At 42.0% G+C, this 17,806-nt stretch overlaps 1 protein-coding gene across 6 annotated transcripts in view; it reads right to left on the bottom strand.

The window, feature by feature from the left end:
* The window catches only part of LOC137376390 (protein transport protein Sec23B), a 53,780-nt gene that overhangs the window by 20,138 nt on the left and 15,836 nt on the right, over positions 1 to 17,806 (bottom strand). For all 6 annotated transcript variants that reach the window (XM_068044849.1, XM_068044852.1, XM_068044850.1 and 3 more), the window contains exons 4-12: positions 17,325 to 17,411; positions 16,901 to 17,137; positions 15,209 to 15,291; positions 14,241 to 14,385; positions 13,125 to 13,283; positions 6,571 to 6,686; positions 3,628 to 3,751; positions 679 to 759; positions 72 to 161 (exon numbers count right to left, since the gene is read on the bottom strand). In XM_068044849.1, coding sequence (XP_067900950.1) covers positions 72 to 161; positions 679 to 759; positions 3,628 to 3,751; positions 6,571 to 6,686; positions 13,125 to 13,283; positions 14,241 to 14,385; positions 15,209 to 15,291; positions 16,901 to 17,137; positions 17,325 to 17,411 — 1,122 coding nt within the window. The remainder of the gene's footprint in view (positions 1 to 71; positions 162 to 678; positions 760 to 3,627; positions 3,752 to 6,570; positions 6,687 to 13,124; positions 13,284 to 14,240; positions 14,386 to 15,208; positions 15,292 to 16,900; positions 17,138 to 17,324; positions 17,412 to 17,806) is intronic.

The following is a 17,806-nucleotide window of genomic DNA, read 5'->3' as shown; positions in this document are numbered from 1 at the left end:
TGTGAATGGAAGGAATTTCCATCTTGATATTTTTGCATTAACAGAGAGAGAGAAATCGTAGCAAGGCTCACCTGATTTACTACTTCAAAGTAGATTCCCAGGGTAGTGCAGGGATCCAAACTGCAAACTTTCCACTGGCATGTACCACCTATACCCAGCTCCTAAAGGAACAAAAGACTGTGAAACTTATTCAAATACATGTTTGCTTGAATTGTCCATATACATTTCAAATTCAGTTTTAAATAAAACCTTGGAGCACATCAAACCTGCTGCAAAAAACAGATTAGTCACTTCAAATAATCAAGTACAGCAACATTTGCATTGATAAAAAAATTCAGAAAAAATGTAAAATAGTCTTAAATGGTTGCTAATTATAACCCGTCTTTACACAATGTCTAGAGAATTTGCAGATTGATACTTGGATTCATAGGAAGACTAAGAAATGTTTTCTGATTAACATGCTCCATCACCGATTGTCATTACCTGATGTTCAAAACTGTGGGTTTTTAAAAATCAACAGATAAATTAAAAGCTTTGTTGATTATGTACTTTTTTCCTACTCAAAGTCATCAGCTGGTCATTTAAGAACAAAATATTAGCTCAATTTTAACTAACTTTTTAAAAATTGCCAGATAATTACATATTCCATGTACCTATATAGAATAACCTCAAACTTACATTCTCAGACACAGAAGGGCCTTTCGTGTTCAGAGACACACAGGTCCCAATTGCCCCAGCAATCTTCAGTTCTCTGGTTGTCTAAAAGAAATGAAATATTTGAGATGGGAGTCAGTTTCGTGAATCTACGTAATCCTTTCTCACACATCTGTTCCTGAAAGAACATTGATAAAATGCAAAGTTTTGGAATATAAGTAGTCGGTCATTATTCTCAAATGTATTAGGTCAGACAATTCTTTGGTTGGCAGATAAACTTCAAAAGCAGCTAGCTATCATCCAAGACAAATGTCTTTACAAACTCCTTCAGGCAGGAGAGTAGCATTGGCTGCTATCAATACACTAACCTTGTATTTGGGATAGTAGACAACATGGGCACTATGTTTTTACTTCTCCCTGAGATGGATCAATCGACCAATAAAAATAATCCCCATCACAATGGATCCAAATTCATCAGTGGGCTTGCTGACTCAAATCAGCAACAGTTGAATTATTAGCTGAACTACTGAATTACTGTATTACCAAAAAATCTTCAGCAGTAACAAAAATGATGCAGTGAATCAGATACCATACATTCACAAACTTTAAAACCCCATGATAGAAAGAATTGCGCTGGAATTCTGAAGTAAGTGCGTGGCTATATAATGTAACTTTTATTCCAGCTTGTGGACCCTTCCTCCATTGTCTGTTGTCCTACAGGTAATGCTCCTGACTGGATTCCACAGTGATGCAAATTATCCATCACCTCAGCCAAGTAGTCACGTATGACCTCTGTCAGCATACTGTATTTCGTGGGTGCGAACCAAGCCTGGGCCTGTCATCAGACAGCCAGATTGATTCTTGCAGAGGTCACTGGACAGCAAATCAGGAGTAGGAACTCTGGCTGAATTTTCCTCTCCTTCAAACCAAAGATAATGAGGTCAGTTGTCACTCTTCTACCACTGTTCTGCTGGTATACAGCTTTTGAATCAAATAACAGATATCTGGCATTGAACAAAAAGCACCAATCTCATTGACAGGATCACACAATATCACAAACTGTAAGATTAAAGTTGCAAACATATATAACTGTATTCTGAACCAAAATGAGATTACAGCCTTATGATCACTCCTGGGTATTGCTCACACACACTGTGCAGTGTGTTTTGGGCATTGTAGTGCTAGGAACTGATTTCATAGTGCATATATTGATGAACAAGCAGACCTGCATTAAAGGATTAATGTCTCTGATTTAAAAATTTTAGGTTTTGCAAGTGATGATGCACAGTTGTATTAACAGGAGGTAAGTCAAGAATTTAAAATCAATTTGAAATAAAACAAGTGTTTAAATAATAAAGTGAACGAACTGCCACAAAAATGGCAACTTCCAAAAACTGATTTCTTTCTATTAAAAAGCATAATTTGACCACATTGATTTGCAGGTAAATTTTAATTACTCTCATCTGAATAAAATCACTTTACACAGCACTGTTAACCAAAATAAAATTTAGATGATACATAACCACAATCACAGTGATGGTTGGCAAAGTATCTGGTTTACTAAAGACAGTCACCATAAAATATAACCTAGTTGTCACAAGGCTCAAAAAGAATGTCAGATTCAACAAGGTACATTCAACACCACATGTGGCCCTATGCATGAAGAATGATGCAGTATAATAGTTGTTGCTTCCTTGCCATCAGTTGAGAGTGTTAGTTTCACACCAATGGAGCCAGAACAAGATCACACTATGATAATAGAGTAGTTTTGTTTTCACCAAGGAAGATGGGTGAGCGCTGCCTTAATTAGAAGGCTGCGTTTGCTGACAATGCAACCACTAGGTGGCGCTGCACAAGGACATGTGCAAATGCAGCCTGTGCCACTAAAATGTCACAGTCTGCGACATTCAGGCAGCTGCCAGGACTAAAGACGACGCCGCTCAAATAATCACACCAAGCCAAAGTAAACACATGATAGCGCACAATGGCTGGAAACAGCAAGCGAGCGGGCGGAGGGGGGGTGGAGAGCGGGCGGAGGGGGGGGGGCAGAGAGCCAGCGAGGGAGGGGAGGCGGAGAGCGAGCGAGGGAGGGGGGCGGAGAGCGAGCGAGGGAGGGGGGCGGAGAGGGAGCGAGGGAGGGGGGCGGAGAGGGAGCGAGGGAGGGGGGCGGAGAGGGAGCGAGGGAGGGGGGCGGAGAGGGAGCGAGGGAGGGGGGCGGAGAGGGAGCGAGGGAGGGGGGCGGAGAGGGAGCGAGGGAGGGGGGCGGAGAGGGAGCGAGGGAGGGGGGCGGAGAGGGAGCGAGGGAGGGGGGCGGAGAGGGAGCGAGGGAGGGGGGCGGAGAGGGAGCGAGGGAGGGGGGCGGAGAGGGAGCGAGGGAGGGGGGCGGAGAGGGAGCGAGGGAGGGGGGCGGAGAGGGAGCGAGGGAGGGGGGCGGAGAGGGAGCGAGGGAGGGGGGCGGAGAGGGAGCGAGGGAGGGGGGCGGAGAGGGAGCGAGGGAGGGGGGCGGAGAGGGAGCGAGGGAGGGGGGCGGAGAGAGAGGTGGGGGTGGGGGGAGGAGCAGAGCGTACCCGCACCTGCCGCCACTAAGGTCTTTGGCCGCTCTCCCCTCTACTGTCTCCCTGCTTCCCCGCGTAACGTGATGACGTCATATGCGCCAACCAGTCCTGGCAATACAGAATGCAGCGCATGCGCAGAGAGCAGGAGCCCGTTTGCGCATGTGCGCAGCTTGGCGCAGTCTGATGATGTCAGCGGCCGGCTGCGTTATCAAGAATCACTTTGTAATTAGTACAACATTGACTCAATTAGTGGAGATAGAAGAACTAGATAACGAAGGCAAGTGAGAGAAAGAAAAACTAAGCAAGTACTTCACATACCAGACAGTGATACCAGAATCCTAGTGATAACCTGGTTGACTATGAGAAATTAACTCAGCAAAGTTTAAACATTACATTTAAATTAAAGGTACCTGCTTACCTTAAGCTCTAAAGTAGCACCAAATGACATTCTGAAATCTCCCTGCAGACCTTTACTGAAAACCCTTTGGAATGTTTGCTTGAAGAGGGAAGTGTTGAAGGAGTCCCCCATCACAATGTAACCTCTAGATTTATAAAGGTGGACACAGATTCTAAAGTTATTTAACACACCATGTGACATCCATCAGTACAATACTTAATATGAGAAGCACATCTGTTATTCCCCTCACAGTGCTGACAACCAGTTGCAGATGGAAGCCTGTAATCAAATCTGCCTATGAAAACATCTCAGCCAGGCATCCACTATATTGATAAGATATCTTTATCTACTTGACGACTGAGTTTTTAATCTACGCAGTGGGGTAGATTTCCAACTTGCCTCTGGGGGGTAAAACTGGTGTTGTGGATTGGCTGCTCATTATAGAAATCATGAATTTAGCATCCATCAAACGCGACGAAATTGAAAACCAGCCTGTTTCAATAACCATTGGCCCATCTGCAACACAAGTTCCACACACAGGTGGCAAGTTGAAAATTTACCCCATTAATTTTTTCTATTGGGTTGAGCCAATATGTTGGAAGCTACCATGGACAATGGCACACAGCAGTAATAATACAGTCCATTAGCTGCTGGAACCTGGGTTCAAATCCTTCTCAGAGAAAGGGGATGCATGTCTCTACTGTCTGCAAGGGTCCCACATGAAATGAATTTGGGAATCTCCAACCCAGTTTCCAATGGGAAATGGCCCATGTAACAAAATGGTAGTTTGACATTCTGTCCTGACCAAGTGCCCAGACCTGAACTGTTTACTATTCTCCTCACAGACGTTGACCAACCTTCTGAATGTTTCCTGAAATTTCTCTTTTTGTTCCAGATTTCGAGCATGTAAACTTTATGTTTGCCATTACTTAATAATCTCACTGAAAGTTGTTGCAAAAACAGGTGTGAGGTTGAAAAAAAGGGCCACTCCGCCGAGTGGATGAAATATGTTGTTGGGGCCACCATCGAGTAGGGGTAGAATTTCCACTAGTTTTATCAGTGCAATCCAGGTGAAATCGGCCGAGCCATTACAAGATATCACGAAAACTCAAGTGCAGTTACGTCAAGCGTTAATCAAGTATTCATGATCTTTAATGCTGGTTTGAAAATCATTTTGCGCAAAGCCTGCTGTGCGCACAAAACTGGCAACTCCCCAGATTGGAATAATGTGAATGACTATTTCCACTGATTGTACCTATTTGCAGCAATTCAAGGAGGCTCTTCAAATAGAGCTCATTTTCCAAGGTGCACAGACACTAACAGGCACATTTTAAAATATTTACAAATTAAAACAAGCAATTTGCTTGCGACTAGTGTATACCAATGAAACTAATAAGTGGTTCAGCATAGTTTTAAAAACAGTTATTTTCAGTGATTTAAAATCAGGTTATGCATAGATGCAGGGCTTGACACTCTTAACAAAAATGTTTATTTTTTGTGGTATGCCCATTTTCAGCTGTAGTAACAAAAATGTACCAAGTTACCACTCTTAAATACATCAATACTTTATAATGCTAAGAAAAAATACAACCAATTACATCCTATTTCTGACTGACTGCCGTGGTTCATAAAAGATTTTACATTCGCGATCATGCATATACCTTTTAGCAGAAACCTAGGGCAGAATTTTCCCTGTCAGGTGGAGGTGGGTCCACAGCGTGCAGGGTGGGAAAGTCCCAGAAATTCACATCGGGTCAGGATCCCAGTGTGATCCCACCCTCTTCCGGGTTTTCCCTGGGCAGGTTCAGAGTCCAGTAGGGAGCCCCCATGGGGCTGGTGGGTAGCAATTAAGGTGATTAAAAAAGGCAATTAAGAGCTTTTTAAACCATGGAATCCTTCTTTCCTAACACCGCATGGGTTCCATGCTGTGTCTGCACCTCGCCAGGGTCAGTGAGGTGAGTACACAGCGGGAAGAGCGTCTTCAGTGAAACTGACAAGCTGAAAAGCCTTTCATCAGTTACATTGAAGAGCTCCAGCCATGGCCATTAAGAGACTGCTGTTCAAAGCACTCCTCTCAGAGAGTGCAATCATTCTTAACAGGCGATTGCCAATTCTTGGAAGGCCCTTCACCTGTGTAGCACTTCCCTGCTGCCAGCCTTCATCAGGGCAGTGGAGCAGCTTATGCAGCTCCACGTTCTACCTCCACTGAAAGGCAACAGCAGAAGCCTTACCATTGCCAATAGCTCCAGCAGCAGCAGATGCAACACCAGCAACAGCTGCCGCTTCCTCAGCCACATACCCCTCCACAGGGCAGAGGGGACAGAAACCAAGCTACAGCTGGAAGGAGACAAAATCCTCAACATAAGCCATACAGACAGAGGATCAGTTCTATCAACATGTCTAAGCACCAGTGCCTCAGGGTCTTGCAGGTCATTGCTGCCATCTTCAGCCTCCTGGAACAAAACCTCCTTCCCAGTGGAGCAGGTGGTCACACATTACTGGTGGCTGTCAGGTGCCTGCCATGCCCCACGTCGCTGCTTATTTGGTATGCTTGATGCGGCCATCTGCCGTCCACAATCAGAATGTGTACCATTTTACAGCATAATATATCTCATCTTGACAAGCAAAACATTTTAAACAAAATTCTGAGGCCTCAGAATCTAAAATTTAAGGAGGTTAAAATGGGTAAAAATTGTTTGCATTTCATCCCATCACTTTTCTGAATGTTCATGCCAAACAAGTGCCTGAGTAGTTTGATTCATCAGGAACCCTGATGGGTCTCATAACAGGAGAAAAAGATACACATCTCATTAGGTTAGGGGAATTGGAAAAAAAAAAGTTGATCTATAAGTTACATAACTACAATCTATGCTGTATTAAGCATGTTGCATTGTTTCAATTAACAAGAGATATTCTTTGCGTTAATTAGACCTCACAGTATTTGATTTTTTGGTAATCACTTGCCCGGTCAGGTTGCAGCAACACTTCAGTTCCAAAAGTCCAGTCTGATCCAGAGCGCAAGCATAGATGTCAATGCAATGTCCAGTTACTGCTGCACGGTTCGCTAAAGCCTCATAGTGCTATAGGAAGAAATAGTTGAAAATCACAGAAACATATCTGAATTGAATGGAACTGAAAAAGAACAAACCCACCAACAAAGCCAGCACTGGAATAGTCAAGTCTGGAGATGACAAAGTCATGCATAAGAGCTTTAATGATGGAAATAAAAGCAAGTGGTCTTTCAAAGAAGGAACAAATGATAGAATGAAAAAGAGAGCATTTACGTAATTTACATGGCAGACATTTAAGGAGATATTTCATAACTCCCAACAAAAATATATTCCATTGAGAAAGACTCTTTGAGAAGGATGCACCATCTGTGGCTAACTAAGGAAGTTAAGAACGGCATCAAATTGAAAGAAAAGGCGTACAATGCTGCAAAGTTTAGCGGTAGGCCAGAAAATTGGGAAAATTTTAGAAACTAGCAAAGGATGACTAAAAAAAAAGAGAAATTAGAGTATGAGAGTAAAAAAACAAGAAATATAAAAACAAACAGTAAAAGCTTCTACAAGTAAATAAAACAGAAGAGAGTAGCTATAATAAGCATTGGTCCCTTAGTGGATGAGATGGGGAATTCATAATGGGAAACAAAGAATGGCAAAGACTTTGAACAAGTATTTTGTATCTGTCTTCACAGTAGAAGACAAAAAGCATCCCAAGCATAGTAGAAAATCAGGAGGCAAAAGGGAGGGAGTAACTTAAAACAATACTAGAGAAAAAGTACGAGGAAAACTAATGGAACTAAAGGCTGACAAGTCCCCTGGACCTGATGGCCTGGATCCTACGGTCTTAAAAGAAGTGGCTGCAGAGATAGTGGATGCATTGATTGCAACCTTCCAAAATTCCCTAGATTCTGGAAAGGTCCCAGCGGATTGGAAACCACAAATGTAACACTTCTATTCAGGAAAGGAAGGAGACAAAAAGCAGGAAACTATAGGCCAGTTAATCTAACATCTGTCATTGGGAAAATGCTAGAATCCATTATTAAGGAAGTAGTTGCAGGACATTTAGAAAATCATAATTCAATTAGACAGAGTCAACTTGGTTTTATGAAAAGGAAATAATGTTTGACAAATTTATTAGGCTTTTTTTGAGGATGTAACAAGCAGGGTGGATAAAGGGGAACCAGCAGATGCAGTGTATTTGTATTTCCAATAGGCATTCCCTAAGCTGCCACATAAAAGGTTACTACACAAGATAAGAGCTCATGGTGTTGAGGATAATATATTAGCATGGATGGAGGATTGGCTAACTAACAGGAAACAGCGTTGGGATAAATGGGCATATGCAGGTTGGCAAACAGTAACTCGGAGTGCCACAGGGATCAGTGCTAGGCCCTCAACTATTTACTATCTATAGTAATAACTTGGATGAAGGGACCAAGTGTATTGTAGCCAAACTTGCTGACAATACAAAGATAGGTAGGAAAACATGTTGTGAGGAGGACACAAAGAGTCTGAAAAGGGATATAGTTAGGCTAAGTGAGTGGGCAAAAATTTGGCAGATGGAGTATAATGTTAGAAAACGTGAGGCTATTCACTTTGGCGGGATGAATAGAAAAGCAGAATATTACTTAAATGGAGAGAGATTGCAGAATGTTGCGGTACAGAGGGATGTGGGTGGCCTTGTACATGAATCACAAAAAGTTAGCGTGCAGGTACAGCAAGTAATTAGGAAGGCAAATGGAATGTTGACCTTTATTGCAAGGGGGAAGGAGTATAAAAGTAGGGAAGTCTTGCTACAACTGTACAGGACATTGGTTAGACCACACCTAGAGTACGGTGTACAGTTTTGGTCTCCTTGCTTAAGGTGGGATATACTTGCATTGGAAGCAGTTCAGAAAAGGTTCACTAGGTTGATTCCTGGGATGAAGGGGTTGCCTAATGAGGAAAGGTTCGGCCTATACTCATTGGAGTTTAGAAGAATGAGAGGTGATCTTATTGAAACGTATAAGACTCTGAGGCGGCTTGACAGGGTAGATGCTGAGAGGATGTTTCCCCTCGTGGGGGCATGTAGAATGGGGGCACAATTTAAAAATAACGGGTCTCCCATTTAAGATGAAGATGAGGAGAAATTTCTTCTCTGAGGGTTGTTAGTCTTTGGAATTGTCTTCCCCAGAAAGCAGTGGAGGCTGGGTCATTAAATATATTCAATGAGGAGTTAGACAGATTTTTGATCTACAGGGGAGTCAATGGTTATGGCAGGCCGGCAGGAAAGTGGAGTTAAGGCCGCAATCAGATCAGCCACGATCTTATTGAATGGTGGAGCATGCTAAAGGGGCAGACTGGCCTACTCCTGTTCCTATTTCTTATGATCTCTTATTACATCTCAGTATATCAAGAATGACTGTTGTTTTAGGTGCAGTCACACAGCAGCCAATTTGTGTGCTGCAAGGTTCCAAAAGCAGCAAATGAATGATCAAATATCTATTTTTGGTGGTGTTGATTGAGGGAAGAATGTTTGGACAGGACATCAGAACTTCCTGTTTTTCAAACAGTACCATGAGATCTTGTAGGTCAATTTTTGAGCAGCCAGATGTGGCCATGGTTTAATATCTCATCCAAAAGATGGCACCACTGACAGTGCACATTTGCTCAGCACTATATCTATGTTAATTCAGATTATATGCTCAAGTACAAGAGTTTGACTTGAACCAACAAGCTTCCAAGTCAGAAGCATTGTACCAGCTGAGCTACGCTAACAATTCAACAAGATATAATCAATAATTTAGGAGTGCAATGATTATTCACTATCACAATTTAAATTGCAAACTTCCCAACTACTAAATTTCCTATCTCAATCCTATCTCTGAAATGAATCAAACAGTAATCAGACACTGCTGGAGAGAAGAAAATCAGTAGGCAATTTTTCTTTGGGGTGCTACTGCACGTGTCTTAATGCCCATCCCAGAATTGAACTGGCTGAGGGCTTGGACTAAAATGGCCTCTTACAGCCAATTTGTGCATGATCCAAAGTGAAAAAATTGATAGGGGCAGTTGAGAGTTGAATAGACAAGACAGTATTAATCAAATCGTCTGAGGGATTTTGATAGAGTAGGCTGTGAGAAACTGTTTCTACTGGCAGAAGGGTCAGCAACCAGAGGAGAAAGATTTAAAATAATTGGCAAAAAAGCTAGGGGTGAAACAAGGAAAATATTTTAGTTCAGCAGGCTATGGACTGGAATGCATTGCCTGAAACATTGATAGAGCAGATTCAACAGCAAACTTTCAAAAGGGAAGTGGATCTCTACTTACAAAGGAAAAATTGCAGGGCTATGGTAAAGAGTGGCGGGTGAGCCCAATTGAACCATAGAAAAATTATGGCACAGAAGGAGGCCATTCAGCCCGTCGCGTCCCCGCTGGCCAAAAAAACTAGCCGCCCAATCGAATCCCACTTTCCAGCACCTGGTCCATAGCCTTGCCGGCTACAGCACTTCAGGTGCATGTCCAGGTACCTTTTAAAAGAATTGAGGGTTTCTGCCTCCATCACTGTTCCTGGTAGTGAATTCCAGAGACCCTCTGGGTGAAAAGGTTTTCCCTCATGTCCCTTATAATCCTTCTACCAATCACCTTAAAACTGTGCCCCCTGGTAATTGACCTCTCCGCTAGGGGAAACAGATCCTTCCTGTCTACTCTATCTAGGCCCCTCATAATTTTGTACACCTCTATTAAGTCACCCCTCAGTCCCCTCTGTTCTAAGGAAAACAACCCTAGCCTATCCAATCTTTGCTCATAGCTGCAACTTTCGTGCCCTGGCAACATTAGAATTATTAGAATTAGAACATTACAGCGCAGTACAGGCCCTTCGGCCCTCAATGTTGCGCCGACCTGTGAAACCATCTGACCTACACTATTCCATTTTCATCCATATGTCTATCCAATGACCACTTAAATGCCCTTAAAGTTGGCGAGTCTACTACTGTTGCAGGCAGGGCGTTCCATGCCCCTACTACTCTTTGAGTAAGGAAATTACCTCTAACATCTTGTCCTATATCTATCACCCCTCAACTTAAAGCTATGTCCCCTCGTGTTTGCCATCACCATCCGAGGAAAAAGACTCTCACTATCCACCCTATCTAACCCTCTGATTATCTTATATGTCTCTATTAAGTCACCTCTCCTCCTCCTTCTCTCCAACGAAAACAACCTCAAGTCCCTCAGCCTTTCCTCGTAAGACCTTCCCTCCATACCAGGCAACATCCTAGTAAATCTCCTCTGCACCCTTTCCAAAGCTTCCACATCCTTCCGATAATGCAGTGATCAGAACTGCACGCAATACTCCAGGTGCGGCCTCACCAGAGTTTTGTACAGCTGCAGCATGACCTCGTGGCTCCGAAACTCGATCCCCCTACTAATAAAAGCTAACACACCATATGCCTTCTTAACAACCCTATTAACCTGGGTAGCAACTTTCAGGGATTTATGTACCTGGACACCAAGATCTCTCTGTTCATCTACACTACCAAGAATCTTCCCATTAGCCCAGTACTCTGCATTCCTGTTACTCCTTCCAAAGTGAATCACCTCACACTTTTCCGCATTAAACTCCATTTGCCATCTCTCAGCCCAGCTCTGCAGCCTATCTATGTCCCTCTGTACCCTACAACATCCTTCGGCACGATCCACAACTCCACCGACCTTCGTGTCATCCGCAAATTTACTAACCCACCCTTCTACACCCTCTTCCAGGTCATTTATAAAAATGACAAACAGCAGTGGCCCCAAAACAGATCCTTGCGGTACACCACTAGTAACTAAACTCCAGGATGAACATTTGCCATCAACCACCACCCTCTGTCTTCTTTCAGCTAGCCAATTTCTGATCCAAAGCTCTAAATCACCTTCAACCCCATACTTCCGTATTTTCTGCAATAGCTTACCGTGGGGAACCTTATCAAACGCCTTACTGAAATCCATATACACCACATCCACTGCTTTACCCTCATCCACCTGTTTGGTCACCTTCTCGAAAAACTCAATAAGGTTTGTGAGGCACGACCTACCCTTCACAAAACCGTGCTGACTATCGCTAATGAACTTATTCTTTTCAAGATGATTATAAATCCTGTCTCTTATAACCTTTTCCAACATTTTACCCACAACCGAAGTAAGGCTCACAGGTCTATAATTACCAGGGCTGTCTCTACTCCCCTTCTTGAACAAGGGGACAACATTTGCTATCCTCCAGTCTTCCGGCACTATTCCTGTCGACAATGACGACATAAAGATCAAGGACAAAGGCTCTGCAATCTCCTCCCTGGCTTCCCAGAGAATCCTAGGATAAATGCCATCTGGCCCAGGGGACTTATCTATTTTCACACTTTCCAAAATTGCTAACACCTCCTCCTTGTGAACCTCAATTCCATCTAGCCTAGTAGTCTGAATCTCAGTATTCTCCTCGACAACATTTTCTTTTTCTACTGTAAATACTGACGAAAAATATTCATTCTTGTAAATCTCCTCTGTACTTTCTCCAGAGCAATTATGTCCTTTCTGTAATGTGGTGACCAGAACTATAGACAATATTCCAACTGTGGCCTAACCAGCATTTTATACAGTTCCAGCATTTCATCCCTGCTTTTGAATTCTATACCTCGGCCAATAAAGGAAAGCATTCCATATGCTTCTTCACCACTCTGTCTACCAGTCCTGCCACCTTCAGGGACCTGTGGACATGCACTTCAAGACAGCTAGCACAGACAAAAGGGTCCAAAATGCCTCCTTCTGTGCTGTATGATTCTGTCAAATAATCTCAGAAATAAATACAAGAGAACTTTTTTCCCCCCAGTTTAATTGTCCCTACATTTCTCTATTCCCAAAAAGAAGCAGTGAAGATAAGAGGGCAGCTATAAATCAATCATTTATACAAAACCAGCAAAGCAAATGAACCACAGATGTATAAAACTGTCTCGGTCAAAAGAGATAAAGCTAGAATGAACAGAGCTAGGAGGGGGATTTCCTCTGTGCACTACATTTGTAACTATATATCCTTTATAAACAGGTTCACAATTTTGTTAAATATAATGGACAAAGATAATCTTTACCCACAACCTGTGTTTATTTTGAAGAGTAATGTACAGCAAAATCTTCTTTCTTTGGCCTCCTTGTCTCGAGAGACAATGGGTAAGCGCCTGGGGGGTGGTCAGTGGTTTGTGGAGCAGCGCCTGGAGTGGCTATAAAGGCCAATATTAGAGTGACAGACTCTTCCGCAGGCGCTGCAGAAGAAATTGTTTGTCGGGGCTGTTACACAGTTGGCTCAAAATAGCAAAATAGATTTATATTTATTACCCAAAATGACTGGACTGTCACTCAAAGTGAAAGACTCTTGGCAAATATAAATAGATTATTCACTCCTCTAAATCCCAAGAGATTTTACATATAAAAAACTATTCAAATAATTAAATTTGGTCCATATTACATTCCATGCAATGTCAAACAAAAGAAGAAACAATGACAAACCTTGGTTGCCTTTTTCAGGAATCGTGCATTGTCCTTTTCTATATCATGCCAGGAGCGAATGGGCGTTTTCAGCTCGTCCCCCACCACCATACCTGGGCCCTGGGTAGGTGGTCCTCCAGTGAACAACATTATTCTAGCTCCAGTATTAGGAAAGCTACCCTGAAGGAAGGCATTCAAATATTAATAACTTATTTCACCCAACAAGAGATCAAGATAACCCAATGAATGATCTGAGATAAAGGCAGTACATTCTCAGCAAAACCTCTTCAATTCACAGGCCAACTTGTAGCAACAGTACTGCATGAGCACTAGGCATAGTTTAAAAATTTCTTGTACATAAATAATTTCAATATTTTCTCCCAACTTTTGGTATTCTGAAAACTATCAGCTATAATTCTCGTGTGAATCTTCTTTCCTCAAGATGAATAGCTCCACTGAATACCCCATAGATTAGCATCTAGCCAGCACTGAACGTTGCTGACTGGAACACTTGTTGATTGCTAGCTTAGAAGTTGATCAACAAGATTTCCAGTGGCTGACAGTGGAGGAAGATCCAAGGTGGCAAAGACTTAGGAACAAGCAGCCACCTTTCCCTCTGTTCCAGAATAAAAGAGGTGAAATATAAAGACAGCAATGTATCCATCAAAAAACTGTATTAGATACAATAAATGTTCTTTTTCTGATATCTGCCTCCACTCAAGGATTTCCAAAGGGGAAGAGATGACTTGTTCCCAAGCCTCTCTTAATCTGATTCCATCAACAACTGCTAGTTGTTCAATGAGGGCAGCCCAAACTTGTGTGTTCATGTTTTCCCTCCACATAGAAGAGGAGCTGGAGAGATTGTCTCACCATCCCTTGTGACAACCACACCTCTTGACCATAATATTTTACTGTTTCAGGAAGTTTTACATCATATGTATATACCTCCTTATTTAGATATCAATAAAAAGCTGTTCAGCATAGGTACTGTCTGAAGGAAATTAATTCACAAAGTTCTCAAAAAAGGACAAAATGTCAAGCAATAAATCACTAGGGAGAGGGAAAAGCCTCTGTTTGTTTAGGTCATTTAATATCCTCCCCAAAAAAAATCACAAATATGCAGCTGCAGCTCATTACCTCCAGCAAACCAACAGCTATGGATAGGGCCACACCACTAGATCGCAACGGTCTTTTTCCTTGAGGTACAGGCCATGGGTCCCTCTGAAGTTCTCCAAGCAGGTCTGTCAAATTCATGTCAATCTTGTGAACAGGCTGCAAGAACCTTAAAGAAAATAGGCATATCATCTTACTGATTTAACTGGAGTCTTCTTAAATAAGTAAAGGTTATCACAAAATCTGCCAGGCAGTTAGGTATTTAATTCTGTAAATAATGTCAGGAATTGCTAAAGGATTCAATTGGGATATGTTTGCTTTAAATGTTACTATCTGAAATCAACTGAATTTGGAATAAGAGCCTGGGGATTTGATTTTTTTTTAATGAGTGGTTTTAATTATGGATCCACTCAAGAAGAGCATTTGAGACAATCGAAAAAACCTCACTACCAAGGCCTAACAAACTGATACTGGAAATGAAGGAAGGGATCAGAAGAAACTCAACAGTAGGTTTTTTATCAGTTTAGTATAAAGTGAGTGGCCAGAGACAGACTCCTACTACTGTGTTTTGGAATAAACATACTATACATTCTAATAAAATTTAGTCAGAAATAAAAGGAGTCATTTGGTGAATCTTTGAGAAGCAGATCTGAGGATGAAGTGTTACTGTGATGCTATTTTAAATGGGATGGGACAGCCAAACTCTTTGGAATCCCAAACTGTCAGATTGATAAAAGATTGTTCATGGAGGAATGAACATTAACAGAGATTATCATTTAAACTCTAGCAAATTAATGTTGAACCTGCATTTAATAGACAACAGAAGCTTGACTGTTGAAATGATTTAATTTTGACAAAAAAAACTAACAACTGAGGGTGGTACATAGGAAAAAAATACCCAAACTATATTTAGAAATATCTTGTCCATTAAATTCTAAATATTTTGCTAGGGGTTGCTTGAAAAAAGTCATATCTGGCTGCAGCCATAATACCTGCTGGATATGCCAGGATGTTCCTGTGGTTGAGGGGCCCCTCCTTGAACTGTTGCAGATGGCTTTGTGAGACCCAACATATCCTGTTTGATGTGGGGGAAAATTAAAATTAAACACTTGTATTTCAATACAAGAAATTAATCTAGCACTTAAAGTAGTTTGACAACATGGAGATAGTTGAAATTCAATCAAACATTAAAATAAAAGCAAAATACTGCGGATGCTGGAAATCCAAAATAAAAACAGAAAATGCTGGAAATACTCAGCAGGTCTGACAGCATCTGTGAAGAGAGAAGCAGAGTTAACATTTCAGGTCTGTGATTTTCTGTTTTTATTTCAATCAAATCATTCTGGTCCTAAGCTCTTGTACCACAACAAAAGTTACAATATATTAGTAGTCTGAAGATTGTGAACTCTGTAGGAAGTCGTAAATTCTTCTTCTTCAGCAAGGAAAAACCTCATTAGGATGTCTTTATAAAATTTGAATCATTAAAAGTCAATTTTCATTTTATATAAAATAATTGCACAATGAATGCTGATCACACTTCAAAAGTTTCTGTAGTGTGAGGAAGCTGAATTAACGTTGGTAGAGAAAGTATTAACAGTGCTGCAGATTGATACATTGAACTATACGCAAATACCATATTTTCACATAGCTGAATTCAATGAACATATGAACATAAGATCCTGAGGGGTCTTGACAGGATGGATGTGGAAAGGATGTTTCCCCTTGTGGGAGAATCTAGAATCGGAGTCGCTATTTAAAAATAAGGGGTCGCCCATTTATAGAACAGAATCATAGAAAGTTTAAGGCACAGAAAGAGACCACTTGGCCCATCGTGTCCGTGCCGGCCAAAAAACAAACCACCTATTCTAATCCCACCTTCCAGCATTTGGTCCGTAGCCCTGCAGATTACGGCACTTGAGGTGCATATCCAGACTACTTTTGAATGATTTGAGGGTTTCTGCCTCAACTACCTTTTCAGGCAGTGAGTTCCGGACCCCCACCACTGTCTGGGTGAAAATGTTTTTCCTCATCTCCACTCTAATTTTTCTACCAATCACTTTAAATCTATGCCCCCTCATCATTGACCTCTCTGCTAAGGTGAATGGACTCTTCACCTCCACTCTATCCAAGCCCCTCAAAATTTTGTACATTTCAATCAGATCTCCCCTCAGCCGTCCCTGTTCCAAGGAGAACAACCCCAGCCTATGCAATCTTTCCTCATAACTGCATTTTTCCAGTCCTGACAACATCCTTGTAAATCTCCTTTGTACCCTCTCTAGTGCAATTACATCCTTTCTGTAATGAGGTGACCAAGACAGAGATGAGAAATTTTTCTCTCAGAGGGTTGTGAGTCTTTGGAACTCTCGTCCTTAAAAAGACAGTGGAAGCAGAGTCTTCAAATATTTTTAAGGCAGAGATAGATAGAGTCTGGATAAGCAAGGGGGTGCAAGGTTATGGGGGGTAGGCGGGAATGTGGAGTTGAGGTTACAATCAGATCATCCATGATCTTATTGAATGGTGGAGCAGGCTTGAGGGGCCAAGTGGCCTACTCCTGCTACTAATTTGCAGGTTTGTATGTAAAAATGCCTGAAAGCTGAAATGTTCACATTGCTTCGTAAAGAGATTTACTTTAAATAATATGAATGTCATCTACTTTGAACTTTCCAACAACCACCCAAGCACACCTGAATTTGTTTTGCTGTTAGGTCCTTTGTGCCTCTGAAAACGTAGCTTTTAGAAATCCCCTCGCAGTTCAGTTCGTGGACCTGCACCATTCGACCAAAAGTAATCAGACCAACCAGTGCATTGGGAGGGAGCAGACTCAGAGACATCTGTAGGGATTCCTTGAGGGCCTGAAGATCATCTTCCTCTAAGCAAGTGTCCACCACGTACAGGAAGATGAGAGGGGCAGGCGAACCTCGCTGCTCAACACACAATTAGAAGACCATTAGCAGAATTAATGCACTCATAGGCATTAACAATTAGTCAATATGACTCGAATCACCCAGTGAATTCAATTTATACGAAGCAAGTTATCACAATGTAATATATAGAACACTTCCGCAAGTGTAATACCAACATCATGAAAAGACATGTCCCTCACATTACCTGGACAATATATTCAATAGTTGAAAACTGTGGCAGTAGTTCAGCTGGCTGATTTACTTCAGAAATGCCCGAGTAAGATGGTGAAAACTGCAGAACAGATAATTAAAGATAACACAGTAATTTTGTCACTAAGCTTTTTTAGCATAGTAATAGTAGTGCATTGCAGGAAATCTCACACTTAATTCAATATATCTTAAGGTTGTGCTGATACACTTATATGATACTAATACTCAATTCACTTCAAAGTATAAAATTCCTCCGCCGAGCATAAATAATGGGCTGGACTCTATGAGCCCACTGCCGATCTCAGCGGCAAGCTCAAAAAATGGCGGTCCACCCGTGAAGGCTGCATGCCAAAGAACCACCGCGATCTTAAGCTCATTTAAATAGTCTGGGTAGCCACCCCCAAATCACATGAACGGGGCGGGCTGTCTGTCCCCGGCAATGGCGTCAGCTGTCTGTGCGCAGGTGTGGTGCCATTT

This window comes from Heterodontus francisci, chromosome 13 (assembly GCF_036365525.1).
Source record: "Heterodontus francisci isolate sHetFra1 chromosome 13, sHetFra1.hap1, whole genome shotgun sequence".
Taxonomy (NCBI): Eukaryota; Metazoa; Chordata; class Chondrichthyes; order Heterodontiformes; family Heterodontidae; genus Heterodontus; species Heterodontus francisci.
This window is presented reverse-complemented; position numbering and strand designations above follow the sequence as displayed.